This window comes from Alosa sapidissima, chromosome 14 (assembly GCF_018492685.1).
Source record: "Alosa sapidissima isolate fAloSap1 chromosome 14, fAloSap1.pri, whole genome shotgun sequence".
NCBI lineage: Eukaryota > Metazoa > Chordata > Actinopteri > Clupeiformes > Clupeidae > Alosa > Alosa sapidissima.
In genome coordinates this window covers 3,452,393-3,469,908 of record NC_055970.1, presented here as the reverse complement: position 1 = coordinate 3,469,908, position 17,516 = coordinate 3,452,393, and the positions used below count along the sequence as shown (strand labels likewise).

Below are 17,516 nucleotides of genomic sequence, written 5' to 3'. Positions count from 1 at the left end.
ACATATTAAGTGCTTCTCTTCTCTCTCAGTAGGTTTTATGCATTATGCAAGATTTATTACTTCTTTGGCACATAGCTCTCCACTTCAGACACTTAGAGATAATTACATCCAGTCTGAAAAAAATACTGCATCCTGCAATAAAGGAAAATGCTGCTGAATCATTTAGGTCCATATTAGAGTGAGGTCAAAGAGACCAATCGGTTACTTCTGTGGAGTACGCTCAACCTCGGGGGACTCATACATCCTGTCTGTGCAGATCTGACTGGACAGGAGGGAGGCTGGATAGACCTATGCTCTAGAAATGCACAGTCATCACTTGGAAGGATCAATAGGTTAAACTACTGACAATGTTTGTATTTTTTAGAGGTACTACTACTACTACTACTACTACTAATAATAATAATAATAATAACAATCATAATAATAACAATCATAATAATACATTTTTAAATAAAGAGCTTTTAAAGACACCCAAGGTTGCTTACAGGTAGCCTAGTAATATGGTGAAATGATTTAGCAGGTCGCTTTTGTCCAAATATATAATGTGCTCTTTTTTTAAGGTAGTAATAGTTTAATAACAGTGAAATGTGGAAAAAAGCAAGGCTATAGTTTTGGCTCACATACTGGTTATTTTTAGGTTTTGGTTGGTTCAGCAGAGGCCAGCAAGGCCAACAGCTTCAAATGCTCAACACACAAGAGTAGACAAACCTCGCCCAGCAAAACCTGCATACATCAGCAAATGTTTTGTCAAAGATTTTTTTTCAGGAGGGTAACTGAAAATCCACTCCCCTTGGAACTGCGGATTCCAAAGGGGCCACAAAAGAGGAAGTAGCATATAGGGTCACTTCCAGTTAATGTGCTGTTTTGAGAGTCTGAAATCCATTGTTGCATCAACAGTCCTGATTCAAGTGAGAAAAACTTGAAAATGCAAATTACCCCTTTGTTCATGATAAGAATATAGAAATAAATGGGAAAAGTGTTGAACACAATCACAATGATGACGCACCAGAGGATGGCAAAAGTTATTAAGGCACACTCTTTTGGGATAGAAACATTCTATAATTGCAAACCATACATATTCCATACATATTTTGCTTACAGAGTCTGTCCACTAGATGTCTCTCCTGACTATGACTCAACCTATTTCATGCTTGAGTTGTCAGGGTATTGGTGATGCTGCTGTTTTTCAGGTTGCAAAACAAGAAGGACTTGGTTGTCTGACAAAAACGTTTTAACGTGCTAAAGTTTTAGACTCATTTTGCACAAGGGTTGCCTTAATTATCATCGTTTGGAACACTACCATGAGGTAAGCTGTGGATATAATCTAGGCGTTTACCTTAGTAAGCTAGCTATCCTAGTTAGCTAAATCGCTAACACGACAAAAACAGAAATTTGTTAATGTAGCCTGTATTTGTCAGTGATGCTGCTGGTGGCTAGCTTGCTTGCTCGTCATTTTGGCCATGCAATAAGGCAGTCACATTCCATATGAAGACGTAAACCTTAAAATGTCCAAAATATTAATTTGACAAATACCCTTTCACCTTAGTCGGGTTGTGAAATGTTTCGCCAAATATATTTTCATACACAGGTGCCTAATAACATAGGTAGCTAGCACGCTACTGTTAGATCATGTAAACTTTTGACTCACCATGATAATCCTTACAATTTATATTAGATAGCAGCTACAACGTTTTTGCTAACGAGGTTTAAATACTGTAAGAATTCACAGTCATGTCATTCGAATGTGTCCACCGTTCAGTATTCAGATAGTAATTGCTACTGTATCGGAACGTAAGGTAGCGTCTTGTTTTTAGTATAATTTGAGTTGTGAATGAGTCTTTGCTCCTTTTTTTACTTTTGCAGCTATCATCACCCTGTAACATTACCTTTGATAAGTCAGTCACAATATAACGTTAGGCTAAGCATGAATAATCGCTAATGCATGTTGCTATCAGAAGTCGACATGTAACGACATGTAACGTCACCCATTTGTCTTAAGACAGAATGCAGGAATGTCAAAGGATTCATTGTTCAGTTATGAACCTGGCTCAGAAAGGAGTGATGATGCCTTGAGTCACGAATTTCTTATTTTACCCTAGCCCTAGGCTATTTGTGTAGTCCACATTCAATGTAAACAATGCTTTTAGTTGTAGGTTTTGCCAAACCGTTTGCCTGCACCAAGTGTGATGTCTGCTCTGCACACAAACTACAATAAGCATTTTGTAGGATACATTAGTTTAGATTGGGCAGTTGTATGCTATAAGTCTTTGTAGAGATGGTAGCCTAGTCTAATGTCCTCCCAAGTTTGCTTAACTCAAAAGAAATTAGGTAAAATTAGCAGATCTGGGACCATCAACATAGTAATAATATATGATTAAAGTAAATGTATGCGGAATGCTCCAATTTCATGTTGCCCATGAAACAAGTTTCCACAAGTAAGCGTATCCTGCACTGAAAAAAAAAACTGAGTCTGAGAGTAATGTCTCTGACCTTTTGGATATGGGCTCAGACCTTGGAATAGGGGCAAAGTAACATGTCACAGTGTCTGCAAATATCCACCTATGACTGCTATGGATTGTGTCTTTGGTGTCTGCTCCTCAGAAGATGTCTTTTTTAATATTTTTTACAAACAAATAATTGTATTGAGCGAGGAGTGTTTTATTGAGTGACTGTGAGTGACTATGAATGTTGAATGCTCCCCCAGATGTAGACAGTGAGATGGAATATGATGAGAGACTTGCCCGCTTCCGCCAAGGTCTTGTCAACCCCTTCGACAGAGGAGAGGATGAGACCTCAACAGAGAGCACTGGCCCCTCAAAGGCTGGTGAGTGCAAGCATGACAAAATAAAATAGGAAAAAAAAAGAACAGTTGAAGAAGTCTGCTGACTTTTTAAGTATTTATTGACAGTTTGTCAAGCATGACAAAATAGAACACAGAAAGAAAAAAAATCAAGAAGTGTGCAGACTTTTAAAGTATTTATTGAGTTTGTTTGTTTTGTTCTGCACCTGGAATGTACACAATGACCTCCTTCAACTGCCTCAGGAGTGTGCCACAATGGAGATAAAATAGAATGCAGGCAGGCAGAGTAGGCCTGCAACAGTTGTGTGGGAGTGTAATAAGTCAGTCTCAATTCTCATGTCTTTCTTACGTTTGGTACGATGTCCAAATACTGCTTGTGGCATGTAAGTATGTAGTCTAATAAACTGAGTATGCAAGTAAGTAACATACTGAGTCTGTGCTGAAGACCATAGAGAGGCTTCTTCTGCTTTTACAAGTGGTGACATTTTCAACGGACTTCTCTTATGAAATCCTGAGTGTGTTTTTGGAACAGGGAGCAAAAACTGAAACGAAGGTCAGGTGATCTGAAGCAATTATCAGTTCCTGTTTGGATTTCGGAGTGTATCATATTTAAAGAAGAGTGATATAAAAGACTCTTGGTCAGTCGATTGGCTGGTCTTGCTATTGTCACATCATTTTCAGAGCTCAAGAATCATGCTTTACTGTGAAGTCTATGCAGGTACCACTCTTACTGTGCTTTTAGATTGCTTTTGTAATGCGTTTTGATAGTGGAATGGGCTTACCAAAGAAAGAGGGATTTGTAATGTTATCTTCTTAATTGAGGAAAAGGGGAAATTGCTTAACAAAGTCAGTGTTGCCTTTTTTTTTATGAAAGACGGTTACTTATTTACTACATCAACATAGTGGTGAACTCTTGTTAAATTGTAAAAGCCCAAAGTGTTTTTATTTCTATATGTAGCTGTTCTGTAGAGCCAAAGACGGTTACTTATTTACTACATCAACATAGTGGTGAACTCTTGTTAAATTGTAAAAGCCCAAAGTGTTTTTATTTCTATATGTAGCTGTTCTGTAGAGCCAAAAACTGATTTGTTGTCATCTTGTGGTAACCATTTTTGTATTCCGCAACATGATATTCTTCCATATTTTTCTCTCTTTTATTGTATTATTATATTGTATTGCCAATATTGCATGGCAGTATTGTAGTTAATTATATGGTTACAGTGTTATTGTAAAAATTTCCTGACATTGACAAAGTTGGCTAACTCTCTATTCTGCATGTGTTGTAGTTGGACACTAGCCTGAGAGTTAACAGTTAGACGCTGTGTGTGTGAATTATGCTCACCACATTAACCACACTGTATAACGTGAAAGACCACTGTTAATGTTAACAATTAGTTAACCAACAGTTATGACATAGTTTTATTGGTTGTTACAGTCAAGTCAAGTCAAGTCAGGTTTATTTGTAAAGCACTTTAAAAACAACATCAGTTGGCCAAAGTGCTGTACAATAAAAACGTTCAGAAACCTGGTAATGATCAGGCGTCAAACATACAGAGACGTTTGTACAAATAACAGTAAAAACACACAAAAGCAGGGAGAGAAGTAAAAAACTATAACAAAACAAAACAAAAAAGCATCAGCATGTGTCTCCTGTGAATATGATAGCTGTATGCAAAGCTGTGTGAGCAGTGTAGTCAGTACAAACTGGTCTGAAAGGATAGGCTACATCTGCTCTTTAGTTTGTTGTGCTTCATGGTAGATTTTAAACTTGGTGAGGGTGAAAAACAAACGGTACATCTTCTTTTCTTTTCTGCAGAGGTGAGGCCCGAGCAATTCTCCTCGGAAACCAGAACCCACAGCTCGGACCGGGCCATGGACCTGGGGCTGGCTGAGGATCACTTCTCCTGCCCAGTGGTAAGTGGGTGGTGCCCGCCGCGTGCCCATCGCCACCACCGTAGACACATGAACTAATCAGCCTTTGGAAGAGATATTTAAAGACACTGGGGGGTAGGGATGGGCATCATTTAGAAATTATCGATATCGATGCCATTGTCGAGTGTGCTTATCGGTTCGATTCCCATATCGATTCCTGTACCATTTGCTGAACACTTATAGGATGGCTTTGAGAGTTGTTGGCTTTGAATGTCTAATTTAAAGTGATTTTAGAGAATAAATATCAATTGTGCAATTTCAGTACAGAAGTTGAATGTTTTAAAATTTCTAAAAAAGTAAACATTTCTAAAACAAAGCTTTGTATTGGAATCGTTAGTGGAATCGTTAACGTGTGGATGTGTACGATTCCGATGGATCGGAACGTTTGGAACCGGTTCCTAACCGATACCTATGGGCTCTTGTTGTAGGAGGTTTACCACTTACTCTGAGTGAACTTACCCAGGTTTATCACTAAACCACTTGGAATACCCCCCTGGACTGATTCAGAGGTCTAGTTACTAGATTCAAATGATAACAAATCTGGATGTAAAAGGACACTTTTTTACTGCAAAGTGCTGGAGCCTATTCAGCTTAATTTGGATCAAATGTAATTGAAATTGAACAAATGTAATTGAAATTGAACAAATGTAATTTTATCCTTTCTTTTCATTGGCAAAATAAATGTACATTATTGCACAGTTTGAAAATTATATATATATATTCCTGTGGTAAAACAAAACCCATTTAGAGGAAGCTTACTTTTGATCACAGGAGATTGCTAATTTCTCTGTACTGGACCTACACTAACCCCCTTTGCCATGAATTATATAATTTTAGATTATTTCACAGAATAGAAATGATTTTTTTTCTGGTAATTTTTTTTTGGTGTTCTGGACATTGTTCCTATTGGCAAAGACGTGGAGATTCTGCAGTGCATGATAGATCTATGGAAGCAACAGTAACCAAGAGATGACGCATGACTTGTGAACTGATACATTTGCCTGCCACAATTAGCATTTTCTCGAAAATGCCCTGTAGTTGTTTACTCAGAAACGTAACACACACAGTGTTACAGCACACAGTCAGTTGCATTCAGTTTGAAATGAATGATTAGAATCAGGCTGATTGTGTGCATCTTTGAGCAGGGTTCCGTTGTGGCATCTGACATTGAACAGCTGAAGCAAGCCATTGAGGAGTGCAAGAAACTGATCTTGGAACTGCCAGAGCATTCCGAGAGGCAGAAAGACACTGTGGTCAAACTCATTCACCTCCGCCTGAAACTACAGGAACTCAAGGTGAGGGCTGAGCATTTGAGGAAGGATGTGGGTGTGTGGCATGTGATCTGCATTTGTTGAGGTTTCTTATCTTACCCTAATACTCATTTTACTATTACTACATGTAAATATGTGGATGTTTAAAATTGATTGTAGGGGTTTCTCAACTGTTTTCTGTTTAGTTTCTTCTTGATGTAACATATTTGGAAGCCTTTGGTAAGCTGAAATGCATGTAAAATGCATGAAAGCACATGTGAAACTCACAGGAGTCATTACTTGCAGTTCATTTGTTACCAGTCCAGACCAAGGTTCAGTGGTAGTGCTCAAAATAACGCAACCTGCAGCACAATTTGCGCAGAGTTGAGTGTCGGTAATAAAAACGCGAAGCTTTGCGGCAATTGATGCTAGGACTGACAGTCTGTGATGTCCGTCATTCCAACAGGACCCAGAGGAGGAAGAGCCCAATCTCCGCATGCTCTTGGAGCATCGCTTCTCCAAGGAGAAGAGCAAGAGTGTGAAGCAGACCTGTGACAAGTGCAGCGCCGTTATCTGGGGTCTTATTCAGACCTGGTATACCTGCACAGGTGAGTCAGACCCACAGCGACAACTCTCTCAACAGTCAAGTTTGGCTAAACTCATATTAGAGGGAGAGCAGATAGCTAACAAACATTCAGAAAAAGTCGGTAAAGGGGCTATTTCACACAATTTGAGGGTGCTGAATTGAAATATTTTGTTTACCAAGCTCAATTTTGAGTTTTAAGCTTGCTAATTAGCATAATTAGCATAATTCACATACTTTTTGGTTTTGCCATCAGATATCATAGGATTTGCAAAAGATAAGGCATTAATATACTCTTTATGTATCAGATATGTTGTAGGACAGGACAGGAATTAACCCAATGACCCTCAAGTAGCAAATGAAAATAGGCTAAAATTAAAATATAAATTGAAATAATAGCTCATTTTTCTGTAGAAAGTACTTTGTCACTAACTATTATGAACAGTTGTCAGTCTTTACAGAGGATTCACACTGTATTTTTCTTTTACTGTAAAGGCGACTGTGCTTTCCTAGTTAAAACATCTCACTGATGTTCTTTCCTATCATTCAAATTCCAGCCATGCAAAAAAATGGAAGAGTGCCTGTTTGATAGTTGCTGAAGAGTGCTATGGAGATTGCATTATTTGCAAAACATTTAGACAAGATATCCTTTATAGTGCTAAAAAAAGAAACATTCTCCAGTGCATCATCATTACTGCATATGATTCTGAAAGGGAAGTGAACCTAGGACAATGAACTGATTATTGTCCCTGTACTGTAGCTATTGCAGATAGCGATGGTTATTTGTGAAGTGGAAATAAGTCTATCCTCACTCAAGTGCTGTCTAGCAATGTGGAATGTCCAGTAGTGATCACTGCAAAAACGGCTCATTCAACACTGGTAATAGATGCTCAAGATCTAGTTATGTCTTTAGGACACCCATCTGACTGCAGCACATTTAAGAAGTATGCAGGAAAATTTGTAAGAAACTTTTGTATTTTTATTTGGTATTTGTTATGTGGTAGCAAATGATGTTGACTATCAAAGAAATAGACCTAATGTAGGAATGCAAACAGATATTGCAACAGATACGCTCAGGCCAATCCAAACTTTTCTCATCTGTTGTTTCTCGTTGGTGGAACACACTGCCAGTTCCTACAAGGGCAGGATCATCCCTCTCCATTTTCAAAAAACTCCTGAAGACCCAGCTCTTTAGAGAACATCTCATCTCATAGCACCACTTGCAACAAGTTTTGCTGATCCTAGCACTTACCACCCATCTTGAACTGACACTCAACTGTTTAAAAACAGCACTCACTGATGCACTTATTCTTACTGTACTCTACCGTTTTAAAATTGTCCTAAAATTGTTGAGAGAATTGCTTTAAACTTAACTGTTACCATGTTGTTAGTCGCTTTGGTTAAAAATGCGTCAGCCAAATGTAATGTAATAATGGTGTAGGTCTATCTGATTAAGACCCAAAGAGTGGTTGAAACGTACTTATTAAATTACACTCAGAGCAAAGAAGACTATCTTTTTTCCCTCTGCAACTGTCAAAGAAATCCCATAAACACAGGAAGGCCCAGGGTAGCCTACATCAGATGGCCTAACGATTAGGCTCTTCTGCATAGCATTAAGTGATTTGCATGCAGTAATTTGAACACTGATTGATCTAGCCTACTTTGGCTATTTAAAGGTAATTTATTACCAAAACATCACACAATATAAATGAGCTATAACAAACAATAAAGGACTTAATCACACACAATTATGTAGGAAGTTTAGAAGTTTAAAACCCAGAATTGACCAAAAGTGCACCAAATTCAACACAAATGACTCAATACACTTGGAGGAGGCCTGCGTCCTTTCTTTTCCAGATATTTTAGGATTTGGATATCGTTTCAGTATCGAGTATCAAGATATTTATGGCAGGTATTGTATCGAAGTCATAATTTTGGTATCGTGACAACACTATGCCAGAGCCACTCTGTTTTCTAGATGTCGAGGATCGGAGGCTCTACCACCAACAAGTGATGCTGCTCAATGGCATATTAGAAGAGCACATTATCAAGCTCTAGTATGGAGCCAAGCACACATACCAAATCCAGTGTTACTACAAGTAAAATGTTTTTTACTTGTCGGTTGTTGCTGACGGTAGATGCAGTTCTGCATTAGGCTTATTCCCGCTATCTAAGTTCATATGTACTGTAGGATATATTCTGAGTTGAAGGTTATCTGTGCAATGTTAGCAATAAAAATATGGTTGTGTTTTGATTAGAATTTTCGAGTTTATTACATGTTAACTGTAATCATGTTCCCATTAAATACGTTAATAAACTATAGTATGGCTTCTTTAATGCTCAAACATGTATTTAGAGAACACTTTTATTTGGTTTTAGTGATTACTTTTGAAATCAACCCAATTTAGGGAAAAATAAGCAAAAATAATCGCTATTTTATGTTAAAATGCTGATTATGCAGCTTAGAACTCAGAATTGAGCTTGGTGAACAAAATATTCAGAATCAGCACCCTCAAATTAGGCATACACTGCAAAAAATGACATCTTACCAAGTGTTATATAATCTTATATTAAGATAAAAAATCTAGTTAGTATTGTTTTTAGTATAAAGATACTTACTTTCAGCTTTCTTGTAAGATTATTTGACTTAAAATAAGTAAAAATCTTCTTAAATTAAGACATAAAAACAAGTACATTTATCTACCAGTGGATTAAGCAAATTTACCTTAAATTGTCTTACATCTTCAATCTTATCTTAAATTAAGATAAAATTACTTACTCAAATAATCTTACAAGAAAGCTCTGACTAAGTATCTTTATACTAAAAAACTGTTTTTTTTTTTATCTTAATATAAAATTATAACACTTAGTAAGATATCATTTTTTGCAGTGTATGAAGTCCCATCTGTGTTTACTCTGGTGAAGGGGCTGACTGCATTCAAATGGGGATGTTTTTGAACATTCTAACATAAGATTCAGTTCCGCAAGGTTCTAAAATTCTATGTTGAATTCAATGAACCCAGGTATTCTTTAGAACGTTAATTTCCGACGGTACTCCTTTAAGGGTTATGCGGAATAATTGTGCACTGTGTATTTGCACCATGTAAGTGGGAAGTGCCTTGCCCAACAATCAGCCAGATGAACAGTTGGCTGGCTGAAATGAGTGTTGTGTCATAAACCCTTCCGAAATCCATCCAAATGACATTTTTGCTTACCAGTATTGCATGACTCAATTGCATTTTTAAGAAACTATGACTCAAAAGTCTAAATTTGGACTCAACTGACTACTTTAATAGCTTACCAGTTTGGTCCGAGCTAATTGCAGTTTTAAGTAACTATTACTTAAACGTCTAGACTTACATTTAGTTGAGCTCTTTAAATGTTCAAAGAATGGACTGCCTCCCTCTGCTTTGCTCCACCCAAGGGTGTTACTACCGGTGCCACAGCAAGTGCATGAACCTGATCACCAAGCCTTGCGTGAGGTCAAAGGTCAGCCACCAGTCGGAGTATGAGCTGAACATCTGCCCGGAGATCGGCCTTGACAAGCAGGACTACAGATGTGCGGAGTGCCGAACACCCGTCTCCCTGCGTGAGTGCTGGGCTTGGTCCACTGTTTCCATGGCTACGATGAACTCATCTGAGCCTGTCGCATGCTCTGTTAGAGCCTCACTGAGTCATCACAATCTCACTTGCCCAGTGTATGGGATTCCATTCCAGGCTTTGTGTAGCTCGGTGTTTGCCTGTGCGTTCAACAGGACAAAAGTTGCATCAAATAGTTTAACTAGCTCTGTAGGGACTGTAGTAAGTGTATCAAATAGTTTAACTAGCTCTGTAGGGACTGTAGTAAGTGTATCAAATAGTTTAACTAGCTCTGTAGGGACTGTAGTAAGTGCATCAAAAAGTTTAACTAGCTCTGTAGGGACTGTAGTAAGTGTATCAAATAGTTTAACTAGCTCTGTAGGGACTGTAGTAAGTGTATCAAATAGTTTAACTAGCTCTGTAGGGACTGTAGTAAGTGCATCAAATAGTTTAACTAGCTCTGTAGGGACTGTAGTAAGTGTATCAAATAGTTTAACTAGCTCTGTAGGGACTGTAGTAAGTGTATCAAATAGTTTAACTAGCTCTGTAGGGACTGTAGTAAGTGCATCAAATAGTTTAACTAGCTCTGTAGGGACTGTAGTAAGTGTATCTAAGGTGCACAATTTCTTTCTTTCCCTCTCTATTTCTTTCACTTTTGCTCTTTCCTTTATATCTGTCTACATGATATCTGCGACATGAATATACTGCCCTTGTAATGGTGGTGCATTACCAGTTCAGTTCAGTTCAATTAACTTTATTGTCCCAAAGGGAAACTTGTCTCGCAGTCAGGTACACATAAATAGCACAAGATACACAAAGACACAGGTTAATATAAGTTAAGAAAGTTAAGAAACTTTCTTATCAATCTATGTTTCTGACAGATGGTCATCAGAATAGTTTATGTGCAATAAAGCAAAACTTACTTCTTGTGTCCTGCAGGGGGGGTCCCATCTGAGGCACGGCAGTGCGACTACACCGGTCAGTACTACTGCAGCAACTGCCACTGGAACGACACGGCCATTATCCCCGCACGTGTCATCCACAACTGGGAATTTGATCCGCGCAAGGTACGGTGAAACCCCCCACCCCCCAACAGTTGGCTCCATTCCAAGAATCCAAACTGTGTAACTGTGTCTCCAGACCTGAACACCTAAACAGTTGCTGACTGACGGTATTTATTACCTAAGACTGGCAAATGGCCAAAAGAATGAAAGCAGACCATTTTATGTGTTGTTATGTGGTTGAGCGTATGAATGTTTGAGTGATTAAAGATTATGGCAGTATGAGCCCTCACAGCAGGACACTAATGCCTTTACATAACCAGCAGTGACATTTACACAAAGCCTCTACCCAATGGCAACCTACTTCTGATGTCACCTTTTAAAGAAGCTGTTTATGGAAAGCTGCAGGTCTATGTTCAGTGGACTTATTTCTGGTGCAATGGCGAATCTGCGTCTGCGCCTTAAGTTTGTAATGTTTTGCCTGGTGCGAGGCGCACTCAAGGGCTTGATACTAATACAATTTGTATTGAGAGCCGAGGTTTTTACAATGAGTCTAAGGACAAAAAACTAGGAAACAGATGTTTCGGGCTTAGCCCATTATCAATGTCTCCAATGTCTCCTTATTTCTGGTGCAAAACTAAAAGTGAGATGGAATGTTCTGTGCCCAGGTATGTCGCTCATCCATGCGGTACCTGGCTCTGATGATATCCCGGCCTGTTCTGAAGCTGAAGGAGGTTAACCCGCTGCTCTTCAACTTTGTGGAGGAACTGGTGGAGATCAGGGTTAGTTAGTGAAGCAATCCCCATCACTTTCTATGAACACATGCTTTGTTATAGTAGATATCAGGTACTTTACTGATTCTTGATTGCAAATGTACTGACGTCAGTACAGCCTCTAAAGACAAATATTCAAAATCAACACTTGTGCAGTGGTGCAGGAAATGTTGTAAGCCCCATATAGATTTCCAAAATCTCCTTTAATAAAATATATATTGCAGTTTGATCATAACATTGAGTACAGGGAATCCCATGGAATTTCTACATGACATTACTTTACATTACATTTGGCTGACACATTTTTAACCAAAGCGACTAACAACATGGTAAACAGTTTAAGTTTTAAAGCAGTTCTCTCAATAATTATAGGACTATTTTAAAAAAAGGTAGAGTACAGAATTTCTATTCACAATCATAATGTACATTGACCTAATGATCCCAAGACAGCCCACAGATATCAGTGACTTAAAGCAACATCAAAGAGTTTTTTATACCTTAAAATAATGTTTCCAAACTCGTTTCAGTGGTTCATCAACTCATAACAGGGTGAGCGGCACTTTCTGCATTCGCTTCGCAGCCCTCTATCGTCTATAACCGCACTATGTAAGTTTGCCGGATCGGGTAGCGGATCTGTAGTTCGATGGAATGAGACATAAGAAACTAAAATTTGACTTGCATCTGATGTCGCAATACATCATACTTTCATAAAATCATGCAACATGTTCTACCTTGTCTGTGGACATTGTTATTTGCAAAGCCGGTGCTGGATAAACAAATGGTGCGTGTGACAGAGGAAAAGTTCTTTGGTGTTGCTTTAATATTCTTCTGTTTGAAACTTTTCTGTGTGACTGATAAACAGTAATTTAATTGTCTTATAAAGAGGTTCACATACTTTCTCACAGAAGTAATAGATATAGATTATTTGATCAATTAATAAATAAATACATCATTTTTGTCAATACATATTCTATTAGATTCTCTGTCCTATCATATCACTTGAATAAATATCTGATCACATTTAGGCGTTAAAAAAATGTCAGAGGTTCACAAATGTTCTTGCACCACTGTGTGTTCCTTAAAAAATACTTATTATACGTATAGTATTATACTTATACTCATAACAAATACTTATTATACGTATAGTATTATACTTATACTCATGACAAATACTTATTATACTTATAGTATTATACTTATACTCATAACAAATACTTATTATACTTATAGTATTATACTTATACTCATAACAAATACTTATTATACGTATAGTATTATACTTATACTCATGACAAATACTTATTATACTTATAGTATTATACTTATACTCATAACAAATACTTATTATACTTATAGTATTATACTTATACTCATAACGAATACTTATTATACTTATACTCATGACAAATACTTATTATACTTATAGTATTATACTTATACTCATAACAAATACTTATTATACGTATAGTATTATACTTATACTCATGACAAATACTTATTATACTTATAGTATTATACTTATACTCATAACAAATACTTATTATACTTATAGTATTATACTTATACTCATAACAAAAAGGTCAGTGTCTCCGTTAGATGGTGTCTTACTAAAGGACACACTGACACCAGACCATGAGGAGCTGAACTCCAACAAAGCACCCTCTCTACACCAGATCACTGTGCTGTCTGCTGATGATTTAACATGGCGCCTTGTGTCCTGATGTAACAGCTGGGATAGGAATCTAAAGGATAGGCTTATGTTCTTTAGCTTAAGTTCATTTAGAAAAATCATAAAGGTGTCAAGGTGAATCTCGTGTGTGTGTGTGTGTGTGTGTGTGTGTGTGTGTGTGTGTGTGTGTGTGTGTGTGTGCGTGCGTGCGTTTGTGTGTGCGTGTGTGTGTGTGTGTGTGTGTGTGTGTGTGTGTGTGTGTGTGTGTGTGTGTGTTTGTGTGCGTGCGTGCTTACAGAAGCTGCGTCAGGACATTCTGCTGATGAAGCCCTATTTCCTTACCTGTAAGGAGGCAATGGAAGCCAGGCTACTGCTACAGGTGAATATCTGAGTTCACAGTGGTCTGGAAACACTCTAGCTTATAGCTGGTATTGTTAAAACTGATGTCAAGGGAGGGGATGGCTACAACGTACAACGTAGCTCAAACTAATCAAACATGCTGAACCCATTAAAGAAGAGTCGGAACATTTCCCCGTCAGGAAAGGCTTTCTGCTCAGTTTTAATCACAGAGCAATATCTCTCAAGTGCCCGTATCCTTAAACAACAACGCAAAGCTAGTCTAAAAATGATGGAAACAAAAAAAATGAAGCAAAAAAAAAAAAACATGGACAATCTTTGTGTATGTGTCATGCAACTCTGGCGCCACCTTCTGGTGTTTATGTGAAACAAACTTGAAAACCGTGATATTTGCTTTCATCATTCCTCCTCCTTGGGTTCCTCAGACGTGGTTCTAATCGAGTGTCTCTCTCTCCTCCTCCTTGGGTTCCTCAGACGTGGTTCTAATCGAGTGTCTCTCTCTCCTCCTCCTTGCTCCCTGGGTTCCTCAGACGTGGTTCTAATCGAGTGTCTCTCTCCCTCTCTCGATTCCTAGCTCCACGACCGTCAGCACTTTGTGGAGAACGATGACATGTACTCGCTGCACGACCTCATCGACATCTCCACCGGCCGCCTCAGCTGTTCGCTTACTGAGATCCACACCACCTTCGCCAAGCACATCAAACTGGACTGCGAGGTGAGTCTGCAACTGGCAGTGTTAAGGTCACTGCATACCAGAACCAAAATGGCAGTGAAGATGTTCTCCAGATAACGGTTGTTTATTGCCATGCACTCAATCTCACTGTAATGACTCAGGATGTTCTCTTTTCCTTTGTAGCGATGCCAAGCCAAAGGGTTTGTGTGCGAACTGTGCAAAGAGGGAGACATTCTCTTCCCTTTTGATAGCCACACATCTGTATGCCAAGACTGCTCTGCTGTCTTCCACAGGTGAGGGCAAGCACAACTTTTACATCATGAAATATGCATAAAATAAACATGCAATTAGTTATAAATAGTTTTAATATCATTACATTCCCCTTAGTATACTAGAATTTTAAAACTTTGGATACCGATAGAGAGAAGAAAAACACTACAGATTTCACATTTCTCATCATTCTTCTCTACATTTCTCATTTTGCAAAACTATTAAGAGTTTGTTAGTGATAAATAATATATGTCTCACCTATATAAGATATAATGGAATACATCTTGACAAACTAAAAACCAAGGATATATTTTACAAATTGCTCTCCACTAAACTGTTTCGTAATCAGGTATACCAGTACACAGAGGTAGATTAATTAGCCATATTAAGGCCAAATTCAGGAAACACAAGCTTTATAAATAGCTCAGTCCTTATTGACTAAACTAGGGCATGTTTGAAGCAAAATGTCAGGCAAACCAGAGTAAAGGGCTGTTCACTCCAGGAATGAGAACTATAACTGTAAAAAAATATTGTTCTCGTTAATATGAATGATGGCGTTCACACATAAACTACGATAACGGCATGAAGAACGATATCGTTGGGGATCACTTTCAGAGAGATTTTGAGAACAAAAAAAGCTATTACATTCATGAACACAAGGAGAGCCATTACATTCATTAACACAAGGAGAGACTTTGCTTATCGTTGGTCAGTGTGGATGCTTTTATCGTTATGGCTATAGTTATCACTATAGTTATTGTTCCTGATGTGAACGGCCCTTTACTCTGGTTTGCAGAGGGAGGCCAACAGTAGCACAGAACAAATACATAACAACAGAATGTATGTTATTTTCAAATAATTTGTGAACTTCGAAGCTGAGGGAAGGTATATCACATCTGTGGATCAAGGAGGTTGCTTTTCTCCAGCTGGCTCTAAATAGAGTGATATTTGTAATGGGAGACTGTTAAGCAAATACATAGCATACATGATAAACTGGTTTCATTCAAACCGATTGCATTGACATATGGTTCTGTTTTTGATAATCGCACCAAAACCCTGTCATATGCTGATGTTCACCTCTAGAACCTTTAGTCAGAGAAACTGGTCGGAAATGAATTGTGATGAGTTGCTTTACAGATGCCTTGTTTTATAGAAGTTATATTGTTTTCTTTAATTGTGCTTTCAGGGATTGTTACTATGACAACTCAACAACATGTCCGCGATGTGCTAGAATGACCGAGCGCAAGCAAGAACCTTTTGATGACTAATTCCCTGTAGCTGTGTTGAGCCATGCATCTGCTTGGCTTGTACAGTACGCATTCTTAACTTGCACTACATTGAAGTACTGTTTTCTGTGTCTGGCCATACTTATTTTCGTGAACTGTAATTGGTAATGGTTATGTTATGTTATGTTATGTTATGTTTGTTATGTTATGATTGTTTGTTTTCTTACTGAGTCTAGAAATGGATTGTTGTGTAATTTAGGGGTATGTTATTCTCCATATCCCTTTGAATTCATTATTTACTTGGCCAGTACTACAAGTCTGACACAACTGGAGCAAGACAAGCACAGACAACATATAAGACCTATCACTAGATTCAAACGGTTTTAGTCATGGTATTTAATCCTAACATTCAAAATGTGTTTAAATTGAAAATGATGCTTTACTACCCTTGAGAACTGCCACTGACTGCCATGCCTCATGAAAACAGGTCATGTAAGTGTGAGGGTCTACTATTCTTAGAGGTATGGTGTAGTCTTGTACCCTGTCAATAACCCTTTGTTGTGGTGATGACAAGAACTTCATGCCTGTACGAGGAGCCTTAACAAACAGTATACAGACTGACATATGTGATAACTGTGTCACAAAATGGAGGTGGAAACAAAGCACTAAAATAAATATCTATTACTGTTGGCCTTTTTTACTGTATGATCAATTTACATATATTTGAGAGAAATGGTAGCTTGTCTGTTAAAACATTTATAGACATGTCCTTTACCTTTGTTCCTAGGTATTAGACATTATGAGTGTTGTGTTTTGATAGACCTGAATATTTGTAAGGTTTTATACCTTCTGGACTAAATGATATTCATAAGAATTATAAAACCTTATTAGAATATTGTTGCCTAATGTTCCTTTGTTGGCTGTCTGTAAACAAGATGTACTCTTATTTGTTTTAAAATAATGAATATATTTTGCTGTGTTATATTTCAGCATGACAGAAAATGTGAAGTCAAGGTATTGTCCAATTATGTCATCTGCAGAATACTGTCTTGACTTGACATATCTCATTGGTTTGTGAGATGTTGGTGTATTCTATCAGCACAAAATATTGCATGAATAAATGTAACTGCAATTAATATTTCCAAATGTGTTTCATGTCTGTGCACTGTACAAATGTTGCATGGGTGAATATAGGGCTATAAGTAGGCCTGCTGTGTGAAACATACATTATTTACTATACATGTTGAGTACATTGTGTTCTCTAGCATCAAATTCGCCGTTTGCCGACACGCCCACCAGGCTGAGATGAGAAATATACCACCTACCACTCTACAGCTGGGGAACATGTGACTTGTTTTCATAAGCCCCGCTTCGATTCGTTGTAGGTCATGTAGCTTTAACCA

The 17,516-nt window shown here is 37.9% G+C and overlaps 1 protein-coding gene across 3 annotated transcripts; it reads left to right on the top strand.

Moving 5' to 3' along the window:
- The first annotated feature begins 1,139 nt into the window (after positions 1–1,139).
- On the top strand, positions 1,140–17,249 carry def8 (differentially expressed in FDCP 8 homolog). Of its 3 annotated transcripts, XM_042062174.1 has the most exons (12): positions 1,141–1,306; positions 2,705–2,824; positions 4,617–4,714; positions 5,878–6,027; positions 6,449–6,590; positions 9,990–10,154; positions 11,084–11,211; positions 11,814–11,927; positions 13,886–13,966; positions 14,519–14,659; positions 14,801–14,910; positions 16,074–17,249. In XM_042062174.1, the coding sequence occupies exons 2-12, from the start codon at positions 2,719–2,721 to the stop codon at positions 16,153–16,155; spliced, it is 1,317 nt and encodes a 438-aa protein (XP_041918108.1). In that variant the 5' UTR covers positions 1,141–1,306; positions 2,705–2,718; the 3' UTR covers positions 16,156–17,249. The 3 variants fall into 3 exon arrangements, with proteins under 3 accessions (XP_041918109.1, XP_041918108.1, XP_041918110.1); XM_042062175.1 differs by lacking the exon at positions 13,886–13,966 and having other exon boundaries at positions 1,140–1,306; XM_042062176.1 differs by lacking the exons at positions 1,141–1,306; positions 2,705–2,824 and adding an exon at positions 3,413–3,518.
- Positions 17,250–17,516: the final 267 nt, after the last annotated feature.

Bases quoted from the DNA above. Each gene is read 5' to 3' on its own strand.
- def8 (XM_042062174.1), top strand. From the start codon at position 2,719: ATGGAATATGATGAGAGACTTGCCCGCTTCCGCCAAGGTCTTGTCAAC. The intron at 2,825-4,616 runs GTGAGTGCAAGC...TCTTTTCTGCAG, and splicing joins CACTGGCCCCTCAAAGGCTG to AGGTGAGGCCCGAGCAATTC. The intron at 10,155-11,083 runs GTGAGTGCTGGG...TGTGTCCTGCAG, and splicing joins CCGAACACCCGTCTCCCTGC to GGGGGGTCCCATCTGAGGCA.